This window comes from Anomalospiza imberbis, chromosome Z (assembly GCF_031753505.1).
Source record: "Anomalospiza imberbis isolate Cuckoo-Finch-1a 21T00152 chromosome Z, ASM3175350v1, whole genome shotgun sequence".
NCBI classification, from domain to species: Eukaryota; Metazoa; Chordata; class Aves; order Passeriformes; family Viduidae; genus Anomalospiza; species Anomalospiza imberbis.
Window position 1 is genome coordinate 21,498,833 of NC_089721.1, and position 21,527 is coordinate 21,520,359.

At 39.3% G+C, this 21,527-nt stretch overlaps 1 protein-coding gene across 1 annotated transcript; it reads left to right on the forward strand.

The window, feature by feature from the left end:
- The first annotated feature begins 76 nt into the window (after positions 1-76).
- Positions 77-20,123, forward strand: SLC30A5 (solute carrier family 30 member 5). Its single transcript, XM_068176716.1, has 16 exons — positions 77-302; positions 501-623; positions 3,047-3,113; positions 6,115-6,200; positions 7,600-7,687; positions 8,398-8,485; positions 10,099-10,175; positions 11,339-11,509; positions 12,136-12,424; positions 12,788-12,996; positions 14,017-14,174; positions 14,784-14,913; positions 15,306-15,531; positions 16,858-17,084; positions 18,970-19,098; positions 19,684-20,123. The coding sequence occupies exons 1-16, from the start codon at positions 229-231 to the stop codon at positions 19,852-19,854; spliced, it is 2,313 nt and encodes a 770-aa protein (XP_068032817.1). The 5' UTR covers positions 77-228; the 3' UTR covers positions 19,855-20,123.
- The last annotated feature ends 1,404 nt before the right edge of the window (positions 20,124-21,527 follow it).

The following is a 21,527-nucleotide window of genomic DNA, read 5'->3' on the forward strand; positions in this document are numbered from 1 at the left end:
CAGTCCCGGCCCCACCCTGCGGCGCCTGCGCACTGCTCCCGCGCACGCGCGCTGGTGGAAGTTCTGCCTCACGTATTTCCCGTTCCCCGTTCCCGGTTCCCCTCGTTCCCGCTTCGCCGTACTGCCCGCGGGCGATGCGGTGCTCCCTGCGCAGGGCAGGCGGGCCGCCCTGCTCCTCCTGAGCGCTCGAAGCTGTTCTCTGCAGGAGCTCCCTCCCTCCGTCCCGCCATGGAGCAGCCGTACGGCGGGCAGGCCCTAGCCGGCGGCGGCGCGCTGGGGCCGGTGGATGTGCCCAGCGCCCGGTAACGGCGGCGGGGGGGAGCGGCCGCTCTGCTGGCCCCAGCGGGCGGCCCGTCGCCGTCCCTTCTTCAGCGGGGCAGCGGGGCATCGCTCCCCGCCCTCCCGGGAGAGGGGGCCGGCGGCCTTCGCTAAGGCGTCGGAGTCGGCCCGGGCCCGGGTGGCAGTGTGGCAGGTGCGAACCGGCCTCTCTCCTTCTACAGGCTGACTCGGTACATCGTGCTGCTGTGCTTCGCCAAGGTTTTGAAAGCCGTGGGGCTGTTTGAATCCTATGATCTTCTGAAAGCTGTCCACCTCGTGCAGTTTATCTTCATAGTGCAGCTGGGGTGAGTGTGCGGGGGGTGGAGCCTTGTCCCCCACGCGTAATATTTTGGGTGTTCTTTGACAGCGTGAAGCTTGTAACCCAGAAGTATGTTGTTATCGTTTACTCGAAGAGCAGAAGGCATAATAATGAATCCAAGAAGTGCTCTGTTCATAGCAGGGGTTTTGCTTCACATTTCTGTTCACTGTAATTTCAGTGTCTTGCAATATCTCAAGTTGGAAATGACCTGTAAGGTCCTTTGAGTCCAGCTCTCTGCTCCTCACACAGCTACCTGAAACTGAAACATATGATCAAGAGTGTTCTCCAGATACTCCTTAAGCTCTGACAGGTTTGGAGCTGACACTCCTGGGGAGCCAGTTACGGTGGCTGGCCACCCTCTTAGTGAAGAACCTTTCCATACTGCACAGTGTGAATTTACCCTGATGCAGTGTTATTCCCTCTCATGCCCTGTCACTGGTCACCACAGATCAACATCTCCTCCTCCCCATCTCTCCACTGAAGAAGGTGCCATGAGGTCACCCCTCAGCCTTCTCTAAGCTGAGCAAACCAAGCAACCTCAGATGCTCTTCTTGCTCTTGAGACCTTACACCATCTTGGCTGCCTCCCCCAGATGCAGTCTAACAGTTTGATGTCCTTCTGATACAGAGGCATCTAAAATTGCATGCAGGACCTGGCTGAGGCCCCATCAGTGCATTGCAGAGCACAACAGTCACCTTGAGCAGCTGGTGATGCTGTGCTTGAATGCAAATGCACCCCAGGATACAGATGACCCATTTTGTTGACCCATATTCAACTTTCCATCAACCTAGACCTCCAGATTGCTTTCTGTGAGGCTGCCGCCCAGCCTTTTGTGCCCTGCTTTGTGCATACAGGTAGGGTTACCCCACCACAGATGGAGAATCAGCACTTGTTCATTTATCATTGACAGTTGTTCAGTTTTCTGGTCTTTACACAAGTCTCTGTAAGGCTTTTCTGCCCTCAAGAAACTTCAGTGTTTTTCCAGCTTCAAAATTGGGCCTGTTCTGACAGTGCTGACAGAGCTGTTGGTCATGGTGTGACTGTTGCTCCAGCTGGCAATCCAGTATTACACAAATGTGCTGTCTCCTTCCCCCACACCAGGGGGCTGGGGAGGGGAATCAGGAGGAAAACAAAAAATAAAATTCATGAGTTGCGATAAGAAGAGTTTAATAATTGACATTAATAAACTAATAAATTATTAGTAAGTTAATAAGCAAAATATAGTAATACAAGGAAGTGATGCACAATGCAACCGTGCAACACACAATTATGATACCCAGCCCATCCCCAAACCACAGTCAGACCCCATGTGGGTAGCTCCCCCAGTTTATATTCTGAGTATATGGTATTTATGGCATGGAACAGCCCTTTGGCCTGTTCAGGCCAGGTCTCGTGGCCATACTGCCTCCCAGCTTGTTGTGCACCTGCTTGCTGCCAGAGCATGGGAAACCCTAAAGTCCTTTACTTCGGATAAGTGGCACTAAGGAACTGCCAAAACTGTGTTAGCAGCATTGTTCTCACACTGAATCCAAAACAGCACTGCACTAGCAGTAGCACTGGAGTGGCAGCTACTGAGAAAAATTTATCTCAGTCCAAGCTGAAACCAGGACACTCAGGCATGTCCAAATTTTGCTAACAAGGGTGTAGAAGATAAACTTTCTTCTTTATAGTTTGTATTCCTGAAGTTCTTGTGGGATTCAGCTGCTGTTTTTCCCAGATTGAGGGGTGAGGTATGAAAACCGATAGCAGATATACAGAAACAATCTTCGCAGAGAAAATCCTGCTGCATGTTTACCTGATGAGATATGGAAGAGCACTTATGTAATAAATTTGACAAAGTTGGGACATTTGGAGTTCCATTTTTTCCTTTTATTATCATGTTCATATACATTTATGGACTTCTTTTGTGCATGTTCCCAAGCACCATAGGTTTTTTTGCCCATCACTTTTGATCCCATTTGAAGAAGTTGTGTGCTGTATCTTCTATTCCTATAGGACTGTGTATTCAGCATTCTATATATGAGTATGCCTTTTTGTATACTTGTATTGCTAATAAAAATCAGAGTATTATTTCTCTTCAAAACTTCTGAGGTCAGTTATTTTGAGTTTTGTAAATCACAAGTCGATTTATCATTAGCCATTCTCTCAAGAACTGGCACTTGAAGTTGACCAGAACTGAAGTTCACTAATCATCACTGTAGTACTGGTAACACATGCTGGTAATGCAGCAGGGAAAATAAAACCAGTGACTGTTGTCACTGTGGCCTCTTAGTGGATAAAATGTAGAAGAAGCCATTTTGTAAACTGAGCCAGTTATGAGAAACCTAGTTATTTAGATCTGGTTTGAATAAAATGCTGACTGCTAATAAACTAATAGAGACTGCTGATTAACTAATCTCCTTTTGACAGGTCTGCTTTTTTTATGGTTTTGTTTCAAAAACCATTTTCTTCTGGAAAAGCGGTAACCAAGCATCAGGTGAGTTGACATATGTAAGAGCAACTTGCATAGTTGTAAATATTCTTGGCGATATGGCTCTTGCCAAAATTGAAAGGCAAACAAAGATTACTCCACTTAGAAGATGTGGTTAGTGGTTCTAGAGGTATACAGAAGTGTCATGGTTTGATACTGCTGCAATGCCAGCGCCCTTATGAAAATGTACTTTCTTAAATAATTGCTGTGAGATGTGATTAGGATCAGAGTAGAGTAGGCTTAAGCTTAATAACAAAGGAAAAACTTTATTAAACTACTACTACTATAAAAAACACAAAATTTAGGATGAAGACTCTTCAAAACACGTTTCTTCTTCTTACTTAATTTTTAAATAAAACTACAGTGAGACACTACTTAGGATTCTTGATTAAGTTGCTACTATTCATATAATTAATACTTAGTTTTTTAAAGGAGAGAGAAGTCTTTCTTGTATTACAGACTTTTCTAGGAAACATAATTGTTACTTTTGTGTTTCTGTGTCACACATGGCAACTGCTTGGAGAAAATTTGCTAGTGTGATAATTTTTTTTTAATGTTACAGTGCTCTTACTACTGTGCATGGACAGGCTGTTCATAGGGCTCTTTTAAGGATGTTTTGCTACGGACTAAAAGAGATAACAGTTTAGCTTTTTATTCTGAGACTACAGTTTCTTCTTATTTTTTCTCTGGGGTTGAGTGTTGTAGATGTCGGCGAACCCAATGGGAAGAATGATGATGTCTGACTTATTTCAGAAGGCTGAATGAATTCTTTATTATAATTATGCTATGATACATTAATATACTGTATAAAAGAGGATACTAAAAACTACATGCTACTCTATCATATCTAACTCACTCACAACTCGTGACCCTGTTCTCCAGAGTCCAGACACAGGTGGAGGATTTCATTGGCCATCAGGCCCAAACAATCCACCGTGATCCAACCAGGCATTCGCTCTAGGCAAACAATTCTCCAAACACATTGCACAAGAGAAAAACAAGGAGCAGAAATAGAAATTGTTTTCTCTTTCACTTCTCTCTGTGCACCTTTATAAAAATCCTGAGAGAGAGAGAAATGTGCTTGCCACAGTTGAGGGTCTAAGAACAGAGATCGTCTCCTTCTTGAAGACAGAGGGTATCACTATTCTCTCTTTAGCTTTTTTTTTGTTTTTTTTTTATTTTTGTACTGGTAGTTGCTGAAGCAGGTCTCTTTGGTTCACTACTGTATCTCTTCAAAATGTAGTTTTTATTGCAGGAGAATTTGGTTTCGTTTATGGTTAGTAAGAAAAGTCTAGCTAAAAGCTACTCTACTATTTTTTTTTACTTAAAATTTTTTTCTTTTAACATTTTAGGGTTTGGACTTTCTTCTTCTATAAATTAAGGAGGAGTAATATTTTATAAAGCTTTTATTTTTTAGGATAGGGTTAAAAGTTTAAATTTTTGTTTAGAAGCTAATTTTTAAGGCTGGGCACTTCCCCTCCGTCCACCCTTCTCTTCCTCTTCTGCCAGCAAATTTACAGGTGCTGTCTGGAGTCTCTGTCTCTTCCCTCTGGTGGGGGGGTGGAATAAAGACATCTCCGCTTCTCTCCACCCTTCCGTCCACAGGATCTGGCTCGGTCCAGTCTTTCAGCCCCCTTGGCTCACCTCTCCCAGGCCACATGGCTTCCCCTCCCCTACCCAGCCTGTGGCTGGTCTGCACTGCACTCTGACTGGAGTTCTTGCTTTTAACCCCCTGTGTTCTCAGAGGCGTGTCCATGCCCTCAGTGGTCACTCTAGGTGCCAATATCTGAACTTGACTACTGATTGGTTTGATCTAACTTCTTGAGAAAATTTACTTCTATGTCAAACTACGACACAAAGTACACAACTAACTCAGTGTCTTGTGGGCTGAAACATTCAGCATTCTTGGCTTTTGTCAGCTTCTTTTGAGAGTACAGTGAAAAGGCTGGTCCTTATCGCCAAGCCAGCATCTACTGTAAAGAGTGGATTTTCAAAAAGAGCTCAGTCTACTTAGCTGACCTGGACAGTTAGATAGGTAATTTCTGGACTGCCAGAATGTCAAAATGCTCCAGTCTTGTCACTCATAACAGAAGAGTCACGTCTGCGTGTGATGAGAGCTTAATCTAACTGCTCATCAGATCTTTGTGATTTCACAGTACCCCAATTTAGAGTTTAGAGTAGGGCCAGGTTGGAACCTGCTGATTTGTAAGAAATAAATTTTCTTCACCTGCTTCATATTCATCTTGGATTTATGTAATTGTGTGCGCAAAAACTTGATCCCAGTGCATGCGCTAAGTAGACAGGAATCTGAAGGATAGCTTCGAAGTGTTCCTTGTGTTAACTGCTTTCATGACTAGGTGCATATGGCAGAATTTTAAAATTGCAAACAGGAATAAATGGCATCTTTGATTTAAGTTCAGAATAATCTGTCCATATATGGTTTTGCTTTTGCTAAAATATTTCAAATTCTGGATTTTGAAGGTGTTACGTTTGTTGTAGGTGCTTTACCTTGTTTAGCATATTTCCAGAATTAATTTCTTCTAAAACTTGCATCTGAAGTTAATAAAGCAATGAATATCTGAATTACAGCCTGCTTCCGGAAGAATGAATATAACACATAAATATTTGTAGGAATAAGGTCTTAGCCTCAATTTGTACATTTTATCTAGTTCTTTTTCTGTTTATCCGATATATACAATAGATTATAAAATAGGTAAGTGGACTTGATTTTTTCAACCATTTTCCAAGCTTTTTGTTGAAGAGAACTCAGACAATGTTACAGGATTTAGTACTGTGGTGGAAAAAACTTCTGGTTCATAGTATGTCCAAATAAATCATAGTTGCTTGTCAAAGTATCTCAGAAGATAGTCATACTTTAAATTATAGAACTTGCAAAGCACATGTTCTCACTCAATTTCTACAACTATTGTGCTAAAACAATGCTAGTAATAGAGTGTTTATTTTGAAACTCTGGAGAAAATGTTAATGAAATATCTTTGTTTTGTAGTGGATCAAAATTTTTAAGCATGCTGTTGTTGGATGTATCATTTCACTCTTGTGGTTTTTTGGCCTAACTCTTTGTGGACCACTGAGGTAAATACAAATCTACTGTAAATACTGGTTTTCTTTTGTGATCCTTGCCTGTCTTGCTCCTTTGATTTTTGTTTTCTGTCTGTCAGTCAGTGCTGCTAGCCATTTGATGTATATGCAAAAACTTATTGAATCCTTATGAATTTTCCTTTGAAATTTTTAGTGCTTGGGGAAAAGTACATATAATTTCTGTGGAACTGGTAAATTGCTTCTACCAGAAGAGCTACTTCTTTTATGAGATGCCAGTGAAATTCTTGATAGTGCCTAAACACTTGATGTGAGTGATACATCAAGGTCACTTGGTGCAGTTTTTGTTGCTTCTCTGTTCTCATTAATGTAATGCCAACTGTGTGTTTACCTGTTTGGAGTCCATGGCTTGATGGCTAATGGTAGCAGCTGGTATTCTTTTGACAGGTGACTAGAATCAATTTCTGCACTTGTTGCAGAGTACTTCTTTATCTGGTTGGCTGTGTGTTCTGTGTTGAAATTGGGTAACATTATTGCATATACAGGTAAAACCATTTGTACTGTGTGTTAGTACTACTGACTGAGTAACTGTGAAAGAGTAGCTAGACTTCCAGAAATGAAGGTTAATATACTGGAAAGCATGTTTCACTCTAGAGAGGAAAGTAAAGCCTTAAATTATATATTTTATGAAGGTGAATTTTTATCATTACATAGGAGAAGGCATACCTAAGAGTAATAATACTGTGATTAATTATATTAATGTAGTTAATACTCTTATGTCTTTTTGGATGCTGGCAATCTTCCCAAGCAGAACCAGTTACATGGGTTAAATCATGTTGTATTGCTATGCAGAGGATTGCAAAAGCATTTAGTAAACTTGAGAGCAATAATTACTTTCATGTTCTGCTCAGGAAAGCTGTCAATACAGTTTGGTAGTTAGCCTTTGCTGTCTGAAGGAGGTCGCATGAAAGCTATAATTTTTTATTTTCAGCAATTAAGAGGTGGCATAAGCTACTAGGTCATCAGCACCTCAATGAACAGGACACAGTAATACAAAACAGGACATCTTTTTTCCTCTGGGAGCAGAAACTGGTTTAGAGGAGGTATTGTAGTGGGAATAATAATTCCATCTTGGGCAAGTTTGTATCTTGTTGTGTTGCTAGAAGAAAATACAATTTAAAGTTATCCATAAATTAATAATTTTAATCTGTTACTTGAATTAGGAAGTTCCTGTTTTGTAACACGTATAGTTGTCTGCAGCTAGATCTGTTGCTGGTGAAGGCAAATTGATTTGTGTTTTTTCTTTTGAATTGTTTAAACCTGTTGTTATAATCAGAGGATGAATCTTTGTTGTGTCGCTAATTTTAGCTGAAATAGTGTATATCAAGGTTCTGAGGTAAACCCATTGTAAATGGCATATTTCATTTTTTTATAGGACATTATTACTGTTTGAGCACAGTGACATGGTTGTGCTGTCACTCCTTAGTGTCTTGTTCACAAGCTCAGGTGGAGGACCAGCAAAGGTATTTAAATTCTCTTTTACCAAATGTAAAACATACTAAATCCTATGAATTCAAGTACTTCTTTACCTGGAACAAACTGTGGTTTGGATCCATGTTCATAGAAAATGTGCTTTTTTACTTTAATTTGTGGTGAAATTGTAAGATGTACTACTTGCAGTGGTTAAAGTCTGGGTGGTGAAAGCTCTGGGAGCTGGGATTTCATAACTACCTCTGTCCTTTCCTGACAAAAGAACTTCAGAGCTGTTCTTTCGCATAGTTCTTTAGCCTTTAGGTCCTGTAAGACAAAATCTGCAGTTTGTACGGATCTTGTTTGTAGCTCATTGATGCTATGGAATATTAAATCATCATGCTGAAGTAGCATTGCATTCTGGCGAGCAGAAAGACACTATGAAGAAAGTAATCACATTTAAAGTTCATAAGATACTGGCATCTAGCTTGCTGCAGTGATGATATGTCCTGAGTTACCTAATAAGTCTGAAAACCAGAAAAAATGTGAAATTATAGTGTCAAGGTCACTTTCTTAAAAATAATAGGGATTTCTTTAATGGTTTTCTTACTGAAGTACACTTACATTGATCAGGAAGCAGGGAAGGAGAGAACCAATTTCCTGGATTTTTTTGCAGTAATCTGTTGTAGTAGTTTAGAAATACTTGGGGGTTTTTGTTGTTTGTTGTTTGGTTGTTTATTTTTTGTTTGGGTTTATTTTACAGACAAGAGGTGCTGCATTTTTCATCATAGCTATCATCTGCTTACTACTTTTTGATAATGATGACCTCATGGCTAAAATAGCAGAACATCGTATCCTTTCTTGTTATGTGACAGAGCCTTAGTACTGGAGCAGAAAAAAATGTGAAATTGAGTGTACCAAATTAAATTATAAGTGATTTTGAAGTTAGTTTTCAATTGATCATCTCATCATAGTGTACTGACAAAAGGTAGTACATCTACAGATGGGCAGTAAAAATGAACAAGGTGAAAGTAAACTTTCCAAAGGAAGAATAAAAACATGGAATTACACAAAGAGTGTATTCTGGAACCTTATTGATGAATTTACTTAGTTTTCAGTGAGTAGAATCATAAAACAGAGTAATGGAATGACCTGGGTTGGAAGGCACCTTAAGATGATCAAGTTCAACTGTTCACCCAGCACTGCCAAGCCCGTCACTAAATCACGTCCCTTAGTGCTACATCCGTATGTGTTTTAAGAGCTACCATCAGGGATGTTCATTCAGCCACTTCCTTGGGCAGCCTGTTTCAATGCTTGATAATTCTTCCTAATACTCAAAGTACTCAATACTAATATCTGATGGGACTTAAGGCCATTTCTTCTTGTCCTATCAGAAAAAACTGACCCCCACCTGGGTTCAACATGCTGTCAGATAGTTGTAGAGTGTGATAAGATCTGCCCAGAGCCTCCTTTTCTCCAGACTAAACACCCCAAACTAAACACCCCCACCTCCATCAGCTGCTCCTTGGAAGTGCTCCCCAGCTCTGTCGCTCTTCTTTGAGCACACCTCAGCACCACATTGCCTTCTTGTACTTAGGGGCCCAAAACTAAACACAGGATTTGAGGTGTGGCCTCACCAGTGTCCAGCACAGGGAGACAGTAACTACCCTGCTCCTGCTGGTCACACTGGGTGTGCACTGGCTCATGTTGAGCCACTCTCAGGCTCTTTTCCACTGGGCAGCTTTCCAGCCACTCTGCCCCAGCCTGTGGAGCTGCCTGGGGTTGTTGTGATCCAAGGGCAGGACCCAGCACTGGGCCTTGTTTAACCTCACACCATTGGCCTCAGCCCATGATCCAGCCTGCCCAGACCCCTCTGCAGAGCCTTCCTGCCCTCCAGCAGATCAGCATTCCCACCCAGCTTGGTGTCACCTGCACACTGCCTGAGGGTGCACTCCATGAGATCATTGGTGAAGATACTAAACAGGACTGGCCCCAGTACTGAGCCCTGGGGAACAGCACTGGTGACCGAACACCAGCTGGATGTAACTCCGCTCACCACCACTCTCTGGGCCTGGCCATCCAGGCAGTTTTTTACCCATTGAACAGTATAACTGCCCAAGCCAGGAGCAGCTGGTTTCTCTGGGAAGATCATGTGGGAAATGGTGTCCAACGAATCCATGCAGCCCTGAAGTCCATGCATCCACAGCTTTTCCGTCATTCAGCAGGCAGGTCACTTTGCCATAGCAGATCAGGTTGGTCAGTCAGGACCTGCCTTTCACAAACCCGTGCTGATGGCTGGGCCTGATCTCTGGTTGTCCTGCACATGCCAACCATACCGACACACCATAAAGCTCAGTTTGCTTACCTCTGCTTTGTGTGTTCTGCTACCTTTGCCTGTTCTTGTTCTTGGTTAAAAAAAAAAAAGATAAAATCTAATTAAACTCTTCCTTAATTTTTTACTTAGCTGAGGGCCATCATGACAGTGCTCTTACTCATGTTCTGTATACAATCATTGCTTTCCTGGGTGTTGCAGATCACAAGGTAAATAACATGTATTTTAGAATCTTTAAGTTTTGAAGGTAAGAATTTAACTAGCTCAGAGCTAATCTGAGCCTCAATCAAAATCAAAAGGTTGAACATCCCCACCCCATATTGGAACTGAACTAGCACTGTAATTTTTGCATGCTGATTGGAGGATGAAGAGCTTCAATACAGCAAGCCAAACCATACAATATTCAACATGTATAGCTGATAAGGACTTAGCTTATCATAATGTATGTAATGCATACCTAACAAGTCTCATTAAAATTACCATGAAATAGTGTGTCATCAGTGTTCTTGGTGTTTATAGGGCTTTGCCTACAAACCACTTCTTACTCACTTTTGGGCCTGTGTTTTGTTACTGCATCTTTAGCTTTCCCTAGTCTTTCCTTTACATTATACTTGTATTTGAAGACACAGATTCTGATACTTCTCAGTAAGATAGTCCCATTGTACTTGGTGGTATGAATAGCTGAATGTCATAATCTGACTGTATGCAGTTGAACTGGCTGATTGAGTTGTGTTAGCTTAGTCTTTCTTAAGTGGCTTAATTGAGGACTAAAACAGGAAAAAATATGGAGCAGCTGAAAATGTATTAATATAAAAATAAATCAAATATTAGAAAGACTGGTTAATGGTGTTAAAAAAGCAAGTGTGATCTAAGGGAGATGAGATGCTGTGTATCTTGTAATTCATCTAAAGAAAAATTTTAAAAGAGTATATTGTGAAGAAATAGGATGTGTTCAAAGGTAAGTGGATGAAAATGTTATGAAGGGTCTAGAGGAGAAGATGATGTGAGTCTTTCTGGGGTTTATGGATGCTTTCAACAGGCTTTTAATAATGGAAGATGGGAAAACTTTGAATGATTTTTCTTCTTCCTCAGATGCTGTTTGCTGTCATTTTGCTGCTGGTGTATGCCAGTTAACACTACTGAGAGTTTTAAAATTCAGCTCAGGCTGTTGGGAATAGTGCTAAGGCACAACTGTGTATGCTATGATACTGTTCGTAGCTAGAGTAAAAATTACAGGAAATATCCTAGTTTTGGCTTTTGTTTCCAGGTTAAGGAAAACACATTAATATTTCCTCCTTGTAAGTATCACTGTGTTTGGAGTGAGGGTTTTTTGTACTTAAGAAATGCTAATGGAATCCCGTTATGTTTCCAGGGTGGAGTACTGCTTCTGGTACTGGCATTGTGCTGCAAGGTTGGTTTTCACATGGCATCCCGAAAACTATCTGTAGATGTAGGTGGAGCCAAGCGTCTTCAGGCTTTGTCTCATCTTGTTTCCGTCCTTCTGTTGTGCCCATGGGTTATTGTTCTGTCTCTGACAACAGAGGTAAGATACTAAGTACAAAATTTTTTTTTTAATGCTTGTGAATTGCAATTTAAATCTTTCCTTTAAAATATCTTTAAAATTACCAGTCTTGCTGTCTTTATTTTTGTAGTAAGCTTTGTTTGAAATTTCCATTATGCTTTTCTTCTATATTTGTTTTTTATCTGTGTGATACTTTAATTTCCTGTTTTGTATTATAACTGTTTTTCATCTTCTAGCTCAGATATTATATCTTGGGGTTATCTACTAACATTGCACAAGTGTTAATGACGTTATAAATACAGTGCTCTTTTATCCCTAAGAAGTAGATAGTTTATTGTCATTTAAAAAAATGCTCATTATGCCTGCCTGCATAGGGAGAGTAGGCCATTTCAACCATGACATTGTATATGGAATTCCCTTTACGAACATGAAAGTATTTAAAATAAAGTGCTTCAGTGCATTTTAGATATATGTCTCTTTTTATATCTGGAATGATGTGTTTATATGATAAATTGAAAATATAAAAGTATTTATGTTTTATGGATTAGTGAAAACACCTGTAATTCAAGTGAACTACATTTAATGCTATAAATACAATCATTCTTCTGGTGAGCAGCCGTGTTTGAAATTTTCTTTTTCTGTTGCAGAGTAAAGTAGAGTCTTGGTCTTCTCTCATCATGCCTTTCATAACAGTCATCTTCTTTGTTGTGATCCTGGATTTTTATGTCGAATCCATATGCTCTGTGAAGATGGAAGCTTCCACATGTGCTCGATATGGATCCTTTCTTATTTTCATTAGTGCACTGCTTTTTGGAAACTTTTGGACGCATCCAATAACAGACCATCTTCGAGCTATGAACAAGCCACCACACCATGAAAGCACAGAGCATGTCCTTTCTGGAGGGGTGGTAGTGAGTGCTGTCTTCTTTGTTTTATGTACGTATTCTTGCCTAAACTATAGTAAATCTGTGGTCTGTGTGACTGGGAAGCCAATCAGAAAATTGAGGTGTGCAGAATTATTTTGGACAAGCTTTTATGGATTCTTTTGAATAAGGCAGCCTGTAGCTTTTCGCTCTTCTCCTGTCTGTCTACAGAAGAAAAAAAAAGAATGTAGTCTGTTGTGGAAGTGATGATCTAATTTCATATAGTAATGAAATTCAATAATAAACCTCAAGATGAAGTTGACAATCAATTTAGTGCCTGAAAATTTCATGTAAACTTTGATTGCTGATTAAACACATTATAAAATAGCTGTGAAGCTTAGATACAGCAACAAAAACTTCAATACTTTCCTTGCAGCTGCCAATATCCTGTCCTCCCCCTCCAGGAAAGGGCAGAAGGGTACCCTTATTGGCTATTCCCCTGAAGGCACTCCTCTCTATAACTTCATGGGTGATGCATTACAGCAAAGCTCCCAGTCATTGCCCCGGTTTATTAAGGAGTCACTGAAACAAATCCTTGAGGAGTATGATTCTCGGCAGATCTTCTATTTCTTGTGCCTAAATCTGGTAAGTGCATGGTTTTTTCCTTCAAACCCAATCACAATAGTGCATATATAATAAAGAAAGAAGAGTTATTCTTTAGAAGATTCCTAAAACTGATTTGTTTGAAAGTGACCTTTGACAGGGCAATTTAAATAGTGGTCACTGATTTGTTCTCACAGTGCAGCACTGGTTCTATGTGAAAGGGTTACACTACTAACTGAATACTTGTATGATAGTATGTTTAACATTGAGATACCTCAATGTTGCCAGCAGATAAGGTGAAACTGATAAGGCCGCAGTGAAACTGATAAGGATGGGGACAAGAATGTGTGGGATTGATTAGTGTCATATTTGGAGCAGGCTAGTTTTATTTTTAGCTTCTCTCTTTCTTGAATAGGAAAAGATGACACAGTAAGCAAAACTGATAGAACCTCATTTGCAAAGATCTTCAGGAAAATAAGGGGAGAATCTTGAAGTATCTGTGTTAACTCTAAGGAATTCCATTGTGGTATATGAAAGATTGGGAAAAGGTTTTTAAGCAGGTGGATTAATAATAGTAAAATGTGCAATTGGGTAAATGTATGTATTAAAAATATTTCCTTGTGTACCTTTCTCAGAGCCAATTCCTGAGATTTAAACAGTCAGCTTACTAGTGAAGAAAACGTTGGCATTAACAGATTTATAGACAGCATTACTTTTACACTAATAATGTATCAGATCAGACCTCCTGCATTTTTCATGATAAAATGCATAGAATTTTGTCTGCAGAATGTCAGTTTAAAATTAAAAACAAAAAATTTACTCTTGTAAAGAGTTGGTTTTTATGTGTGAGTCTGTAAGGAGAGTAGATTCAAAAATGTCACTTTATAGACTTGGAGTACATCATGTATTTCATTGGAGGAAAGAAAAACTGGTCTAGAAATATTTAGAACAATACATTTGAAAAATACTGAGTGTTCTATGAAAAGAATATCCTTCTATCTACCAAAACATTAATAAACAAGTTAATATTTAAGGAAAAATTCAATCTCTGTTTTGTTTTAGGCTTTCACTTTTGTGGAGCTTTTTTATGGAGTATGGACCAATAGCCTTGGTCTTATTTCTGATGGATTTCACATGCTTTTTGATTGCTCTGCGTTAGTGATGGGGCTTTTTGCAGCTCTGATGACAAGGTGGAAAGCAACTCGCATATTTTCATACGGGTATGTATCTTGAGTTCTTTAAGGACTATTTGAAACTTAACTCTCCTTGCTCATTTTCAAAATGTCCTGGTATGTATGGGATATTTTAATAATGCATGCTCCTGTGTGTTTTTTGCTGTGTCTCTTCTCGTCCATTTGTGCTCATGCTATTCTCCTCTTACTTGTGCAAAAAATGTGTCTGAAATGTAACTTTCATTTTTTTATCACTGTGAATATTCTTTAGAAATTGCCTCATGCTAGGCATTTATGTCACACAGAAATCTGTGTTAAGAATCAGTGTTCGTATGAAGATTTAGATTCAGCTGATACAATTAAACTTTATATGTTTGCATAGCAGTTTAGCAGTTTGAAGCCCTGAATGGGTAGTATATATAAGACAATACTTCTACATTGTTTTAATCTAATGGAGTTTGGACAGTTGGAAACTGGCCGCCTCTTGATCAGAAGAAAATAACTCAGAAATTGAGGCATGATGATGTGACATTGAGGAAAAAAAACACAGCAATCTTAATGCTGTATTGAAAGAATTACAACTTTATTTATTATAACTTTGACATTGGTTCAGAGTACCCATTCTTCACTCTCAAATGTATATATGTTTACTTTCAGGTATGGACGTGTAGAAATTCTCTCTGGATTTATTAATGGTCTCTTTCTGATGGTGATTGCTTTCTTTGTCTTCATGGAATCAATGGCGAGACTGGTAGATCCTCCAGATATAGATACAAATATGCTAACCGTAAGTTTTGTCCTTCTGTTTCAGTGTAGTTTTGCAGTTAATGGTTAATTTATGTTTATCTCCAGGGTGATAGTCCTTCCAGTACTTGAAGGGAGCCTTCAGGAGAGTTGGAGAGGAATTTTTTTGCCAGGGCATTTAGTGGACAAGGAGAAATGGCTTCAAACTGAAGCAGGGCAGGTATAGATTAGATATTAGGAATGAATTGAGATATTAAGAAGGAATTCTTCACTGTGAAGGTGGTAAGGCACTGGAAAAGGTTGCCCAGAGAAGTTGTAGGCTTCCATAGTTTTCCTTAATGAAATGCATGGTGGTTTTGGTTACCATGTTCTAGAAAACAAGTTTGAATAACTGTGAGGATTCAGTGAAGTTAAAGATGTTTCTCCCTCTCACAGCCGGTCTCTGTTGGAGGGCTGATCGTAAACCTTGTTGGTATCTGTGCCTTCAGCCACGCACATTCCCACGGGGCTTCTCGGGGAGGCTGTCCCACACATGATCACAGCCATTCTCACCACGGCCACAGCCACAGCCACGGGCACAGCCATTCGCACAGTGACCATGGCCACAGCCATGGACATTCCCATGGATCTTCTGGAGGAGGCATGAACACCAACATGAGAGGCAAGTACAGATTGTTGAATCATAAGTGATGTACGCGATTTCTAGGAGACTGAAGATTTTCAGGATCAGACATGCAGTATTATGCCTCAATCTCAAAACACTCTCGAGTGATCTGACAGTCATTAAATGCACTATACAGGAATTGCTCAAACCCATTTATGAATTTAACTTGAAGAAACATGAGATATTTCAGTGCATATGTATGTAAAACATAAGGAACAATAAAAAGCAGTAATCTGTAGTACTCACTGACATTAAAAAAGGTCACTGTATACCATCCTCAAAAAGCTTTAAGTCCTTGTTTCTAAGTTTAAACTGGAAGTGAAGGTACAAGGTCTCTATCTATAAAGATGTTACCATGCTTCTAAGAATCATGTGACAGCTGGTTGTAAAAACACTGGGAAGGGGATAAGAAGCAGGAGAACAAATACAGACCAGCATAGAATATGCTTTTATTTCTGATTCAGAAGAGAAAGTGGTAAAGAAAAGCTTTCAAATATGAAATCATGAAGCTAACTGAGAAGGGCACTGTATATGAAAGTTCAGCATAGAATTTTTTCCCTGGTAGTTAGAAAGTAGTTACTTACCAACTGTCTGGCTTATAAAAAAAAAACTTTTAAAAATGGTGTTTTCTGTGTAAGCTTGTCAGAATATGGTGAACAGTCTCATGTTTCATATGTTATTTTATGTCTTAACTCAGGTGGTTATCCTGGTTAGTTATATTAATCATGTCTATACTTTTTTAAACTCTGCCTAAGTCATGTTTCAATATTCTTTAAAATCCTGACACCTAACTAGCACTAATCTTACCAATGGTTGGAGAGTATTTTTCTATGAATACATTGAGAATGAACTCACAACTAAAGCAGTAGAAAGTATAAGATTCATAGCAGTAGCACAAAGACAATTCTCCTGTAAAACTGGAGTAGAATTGGCATACAAAAAACAACCAGTACATTAATGTGTGTCCACATTAGGAAGTAATTTACACTGATCTTCTAACTCTCTGTTAGGGATCAATGAGTCCTTATATACAGTGGCAAATGATTACGCTATATTGTACAAATCCCACTAACACTGAAATATACTTTAGTCCGTGGATGCCTACCTAGATCATTGGCCCATAGATTAAAAATTATTTTTTACAATAATTTGCAATTAAACATTAGAAGAGTTAAATATTTAGTGTGTTTTGTCCCAGGTTAGGCAAAGAGTTGTCTCTGTTTAGCTTGAGGATACTTAGTAAGCCTTACTAAGTTTCTGCTATTGAATATATACATACATTTTAAACAGAACTGTTAATCACTCTGTTTGTTTTGGTTTTAGGTGTGTTTCTGCATGTGTTAGCAGACACTCTTGGCAGTGTTGGTGTTATCGTATCCACAATATTTATTCAGCAATTTGGATGGCTCATAGCTGATCCGCTCTGCTCTCTCTTTATTGCTACATTGATTTTTCTTAGTGTTATCCCACTCTTGAAAGATGCCTGTCAAGTGCTTTTGTTGAGGATTCCTCCCGAACAGGAGAAAGATCTGCATGCTGCTTTAGAAAAGGTACAATTATAAATGGTTTTGTATACAAACAAAAAGCTGTAACTGTTTTTAATGATTATTAAACTCAAGCAGATCAGTCAGACAGCTTCTGTTGTCTTAGACAACTTCATGTCTCAAGGTGTTTAAAATCTATTTTGCAGAGAAGTGACAGGATGTCTAGTTCTAACTATAAAAGTTGGTTTGCAGCTAAAAAGACTTCCACTGTTTTTTGGTTTTATGGGTAACTAGTAATTTCAGACAAGTATAGTAACAGTTTGGTAAATGTACCATATTGTAGTACTGAGAAAGTAATATACAGTTCCCCAAATCTGCAGCCTTTTTAAACTGGTTACAAACACTCAGGGTACAGGATTGTATCATGAGCTTGTAATTTCAAGTTTTGTGTTTTATCCATATCATGAAGGGTATACAGGTTCACAGTAGGTGGGATGGCAAAACTTAAGCTGTTTTTTCTAATTACTTTCTCATTCTAGACTGTTCTCTTCCTGTCTGGTGCAGTATGGCATCAGCCTTGCGGCTGTACCTAGTCTTTGCTGTTGCCTCATGTTAAGTTCCTGCCCAGAATCGTAATGTGGACCTCATTGTGGAGAATGCCTCTCTGTAAAAGAATGAGTTGAAAGTTCTTTGAGGATGCCTTCAACTAGAGGCTTCAAGGAAGACTGTCCTGTCAGTTACTAGATGGGAAAATGTGTTCTTGTCTGCATGAGAAAGAAAAGAACAAATGAAAAACTGTCTGGGAGAGATTAACGTAGTGAAAGAAAAGTGATGAAAAGTGACATGACATCACTTTTTGATGAGGGAAAACAGTAATTCTGAGAGACTGGGGAAAAAGAAAGTACTTTTTGAAGTACTTGTGAAAAGAAAGTATTTTTCACAATAAAAGACCAGTTGATTAAAAGATAATAGGAAAAACATTTTAAAAATTACATCACAATAAAACAGTGTGTTAGCTGTAGGTTGACCCTGTCCAGCTAGGCATTAATACAGCCACTTGCTCACTCCCATCCTTTACCATCACCACCGCCAGTTGGAAGGGAGCATAAGCAAAAAAACCCTGGGAGCAATATAACAGGTGAAGGAAGAGTAGTGTAAAAAAAAAAAAAAGCAGTCCGCAAAACAGTCACCTTAGAAGCCAAAATCCTGCCTTCATCCTCTACCCCAGTTTTTACTGCTGAATAAGGTGTTACATGGTGTGCAGTATCCCTCTGGATAGCTTGGGTCAGCTGCCCGGGCTGTGTCACCTCCCTGCTTCTTGCCCATCCCCAGCCTACCCACCAGGGCAAGGGCAAAGTGGGAAAAATAGAAAGCCTTGAAACTGCCTGATAGAAAAGAAATAGCCTGAACAGTTCAGCAATAGCCAAATCATTGGTGTGTTATCAAAACGGTTTTAAGCAGAAATCCAAAATCCAGCACCTCATCAACTGCTCTGAAAAACCATGACAGCCAACCCAGAACAAAGATCAATTTGAAAAAAATTATGTATTATGGAAAAGAAGTTATGTCTCTGAATAAAGTTCAACTGTAATAACTAAATATAGCTGCTAAACAGTGAGGTAACCAGTGTCCTGATAGATGCTGGACCAGTATTCTGATTAGTCTATCCATTTGTGTTCCTGTGATCTGTTCATTAAATCAAGGGATTTTTTTTTTCCCTCATCCTATTTAGCATTGCTCTTCTGGGGTTTTCATTTGGTTTGACTTTTACCTTCTAGAATTTTACAATAGTAGCAAGGTAACCTTTCAATACAAGGTATTTCTGAATATAGCTTTGTTGGAAAGCTGCTGTATTATAGTTTTGTTTCCTTGTGAAATATTATCTACCAATAGCCATGTACATGTACAAGTTTAAAATTACTTAATTTTTGCCAATGAAATTTCTTCACAGATTCAAAAAATAGAGGGAGTTATATCCTACAGAGATCCTCATTTTTGGTGTCACTCTGCAACTGTTGTGGCAGGCACAATACATGTGCAAGTGGTGTCAGATGTGATGGAACAAAGAATTGTACAACAGGTACAGTGCAAGGTTTTTAGACTCTTTAATTTCCTACTCGGCATCTCCCTTTTGGTCACAGACTGAAGTTTCAAGCTGACATGTATGATGTTTTTTGTAGCTCTCCATTATTGTTTCAGAGCTGGTCTCTAATGCTGTACTGCCCCTTGCCTGCTAGCTTGAAATTAGTCATGTAAAGAGTTATTTGCTAGAACATCTGCCAAAATACTGACTGACAGTAGCACTACATCTGCTCTGAGAAAAGAAGGGGAAGTGTAAAAACAGGCGTGCAAAACAGGGAATAAACAGTAGGGATATCTGTTTGCTAATCACCTGTCTAAAACCAGATTACCATTACCTAACTGCCATGGGTTTTTCTTTTCCTTAAAAAGATATATACTTCCTAATGCAGGACACTGAGAGTCACTGAGTGCACAGAAGTTGCAAAGCCATACCCTCTAAACCTGTTCTTTGCTTTCCAGAGAATTGAATTTTTCACAATAATACATGGGGTTTTTTTACAGCATTGCAGAGCCAGCATACTGCAAGTTACTGTGAGATACATGTGAAGTGCAATACTAATGTTAACTGTACCATTCTGTTCAGGTCACAGCAATTCTGAAAGATGCTGGTGTAAACAACTTAACTGTCCAAGTGGAGAAAGAAGCTTATTTTCAACACATGTCTGGACTCAGTACAGGATTTCAGGATGTCCTTGCAATGACTCAGCAGCTTGAATCCATGAAGTACTACAAAGATGGTACTTACATCATGTGATACAAATTTGTATTTGCCAAATGAGATGTAAGTGGTCAAGCTGATGGATTCCATAATTGTATTTTTGCTGGGAGATCTTGCACATACATGTACAGAAACAAATGTACTATATATTTGAATTTTTTTAAGTGTACTATCTTTGTTAATTGGATTGAGATGCTTTTATAAAGGAAATAAGAAGGACTTGAGTACTTGCTGTAAATGTGAAAATAATCAAAATCTTATATACTATAATTGGTGTTTATTAAACAGAAGTCTTGAAACTTGCAGATGAGCACAGATATATTCCATACTTTCTCTAAAGTGTGGAACATCGGTATTTTACTTTCTTGTTAGCAGTGGGAAATAGAAGTAGTTTATACTGGAATGCAAACAATCAACTGGGCACTATTCTTTCTTTCAAGGATAGCTTGAGGACTCTTGGAATGAAAAAAACACTTTATTATGGGGATTAAAAAACATCAAGTCCTGTGTTTTGCATACTTTGTTAGATAATAGAAATATACAGTTTTTATATTATGTCTCAGCATGCAAATCTGATTTCTACATTTAATGCACCAGAGCAAATATATGTTACTATTTTGCATTTTTATTGAACTGGTTTTTTAGAAGCAAAATCCACAGATTGAACAGTGAGAAATAGGGAAGAAAAATGAAAACACTTTTTCCTGGGAAGACTCAGAAGCGTAGCTCAAACCACTTAAAATAAAACTTTCTGTACTTTTTATATCAATAAGTGCAAATGCAATATTTGAAGTCTAGAAGTAATAAATCAGTGAGCATCCTAGCACTCAGCTAAACTTCATCTCTTCAAGATACTGTACTTTGCTCAGTTTTTTAGTAATACTGCAGCGGCTACCTTCCACAACCTCAAGCAGACAAGATGCACCAGCTAGCACTACCCGTGTGAGGCCGGGTGGTCGCCATGTGTGTGGGCAGTCAAGGGGAACTGCGTTTGCCACCCTGGTAGCACTGAGTGCTGCGGCGTGGGTTACACAGCTTTGATAGCTCCACACGCTGAGAGGAGACGAAGAGATGAGAGAAGGACACTTGTTTGTGAGCCCAAAGAGTCTTTATTCCCCCAGGCGGGGCAGGAACAAAGTGCTCTCGGGGTGGGTGCAGTGACAAATGCCGAATAAACAAAGGCTGGCAACAGATTAAATAAGGAGTGGGCGGACAGGGGTGTAAACCTGGATCGCCCAATGGGGACAAAAGAGAGACAAGATTGACAACCCACAGGGAGTGAACAACCCTGACTGATTGGACCAAATAAGGAGGAAAAGGGAGAAGTGAGAAGATTGACAGTGTTATAAATGAAAAATGATCCAGCCAAATTAAAAAAATAAAAAGGATTTATTTTAGCAATAGAGATCTAACTTAGCCAGCCACACGGAAAAGGACAGTGCCGAGCCCAGGATCGGCAATGGGTGCAAGACACAGAGATCAGCCTCAGCAGAGGTTTCACTCTATGCCTCCACACCACCATCCTCGTACAAGCTATTTTTATAGGGAAAATTTTGCCTGAGGCCAGGATTTCGGCATTCAGTCCTTTGTTTCATTCAAAGTCCCATAAGTTGATGAGATTTCCTTCTCGGCTACAAGGTAGAGAAATTCAAAGTCAGGTGGTAACTCTTGATGAAATTTATGGGAACAGAGTATTCACATGTATCGGG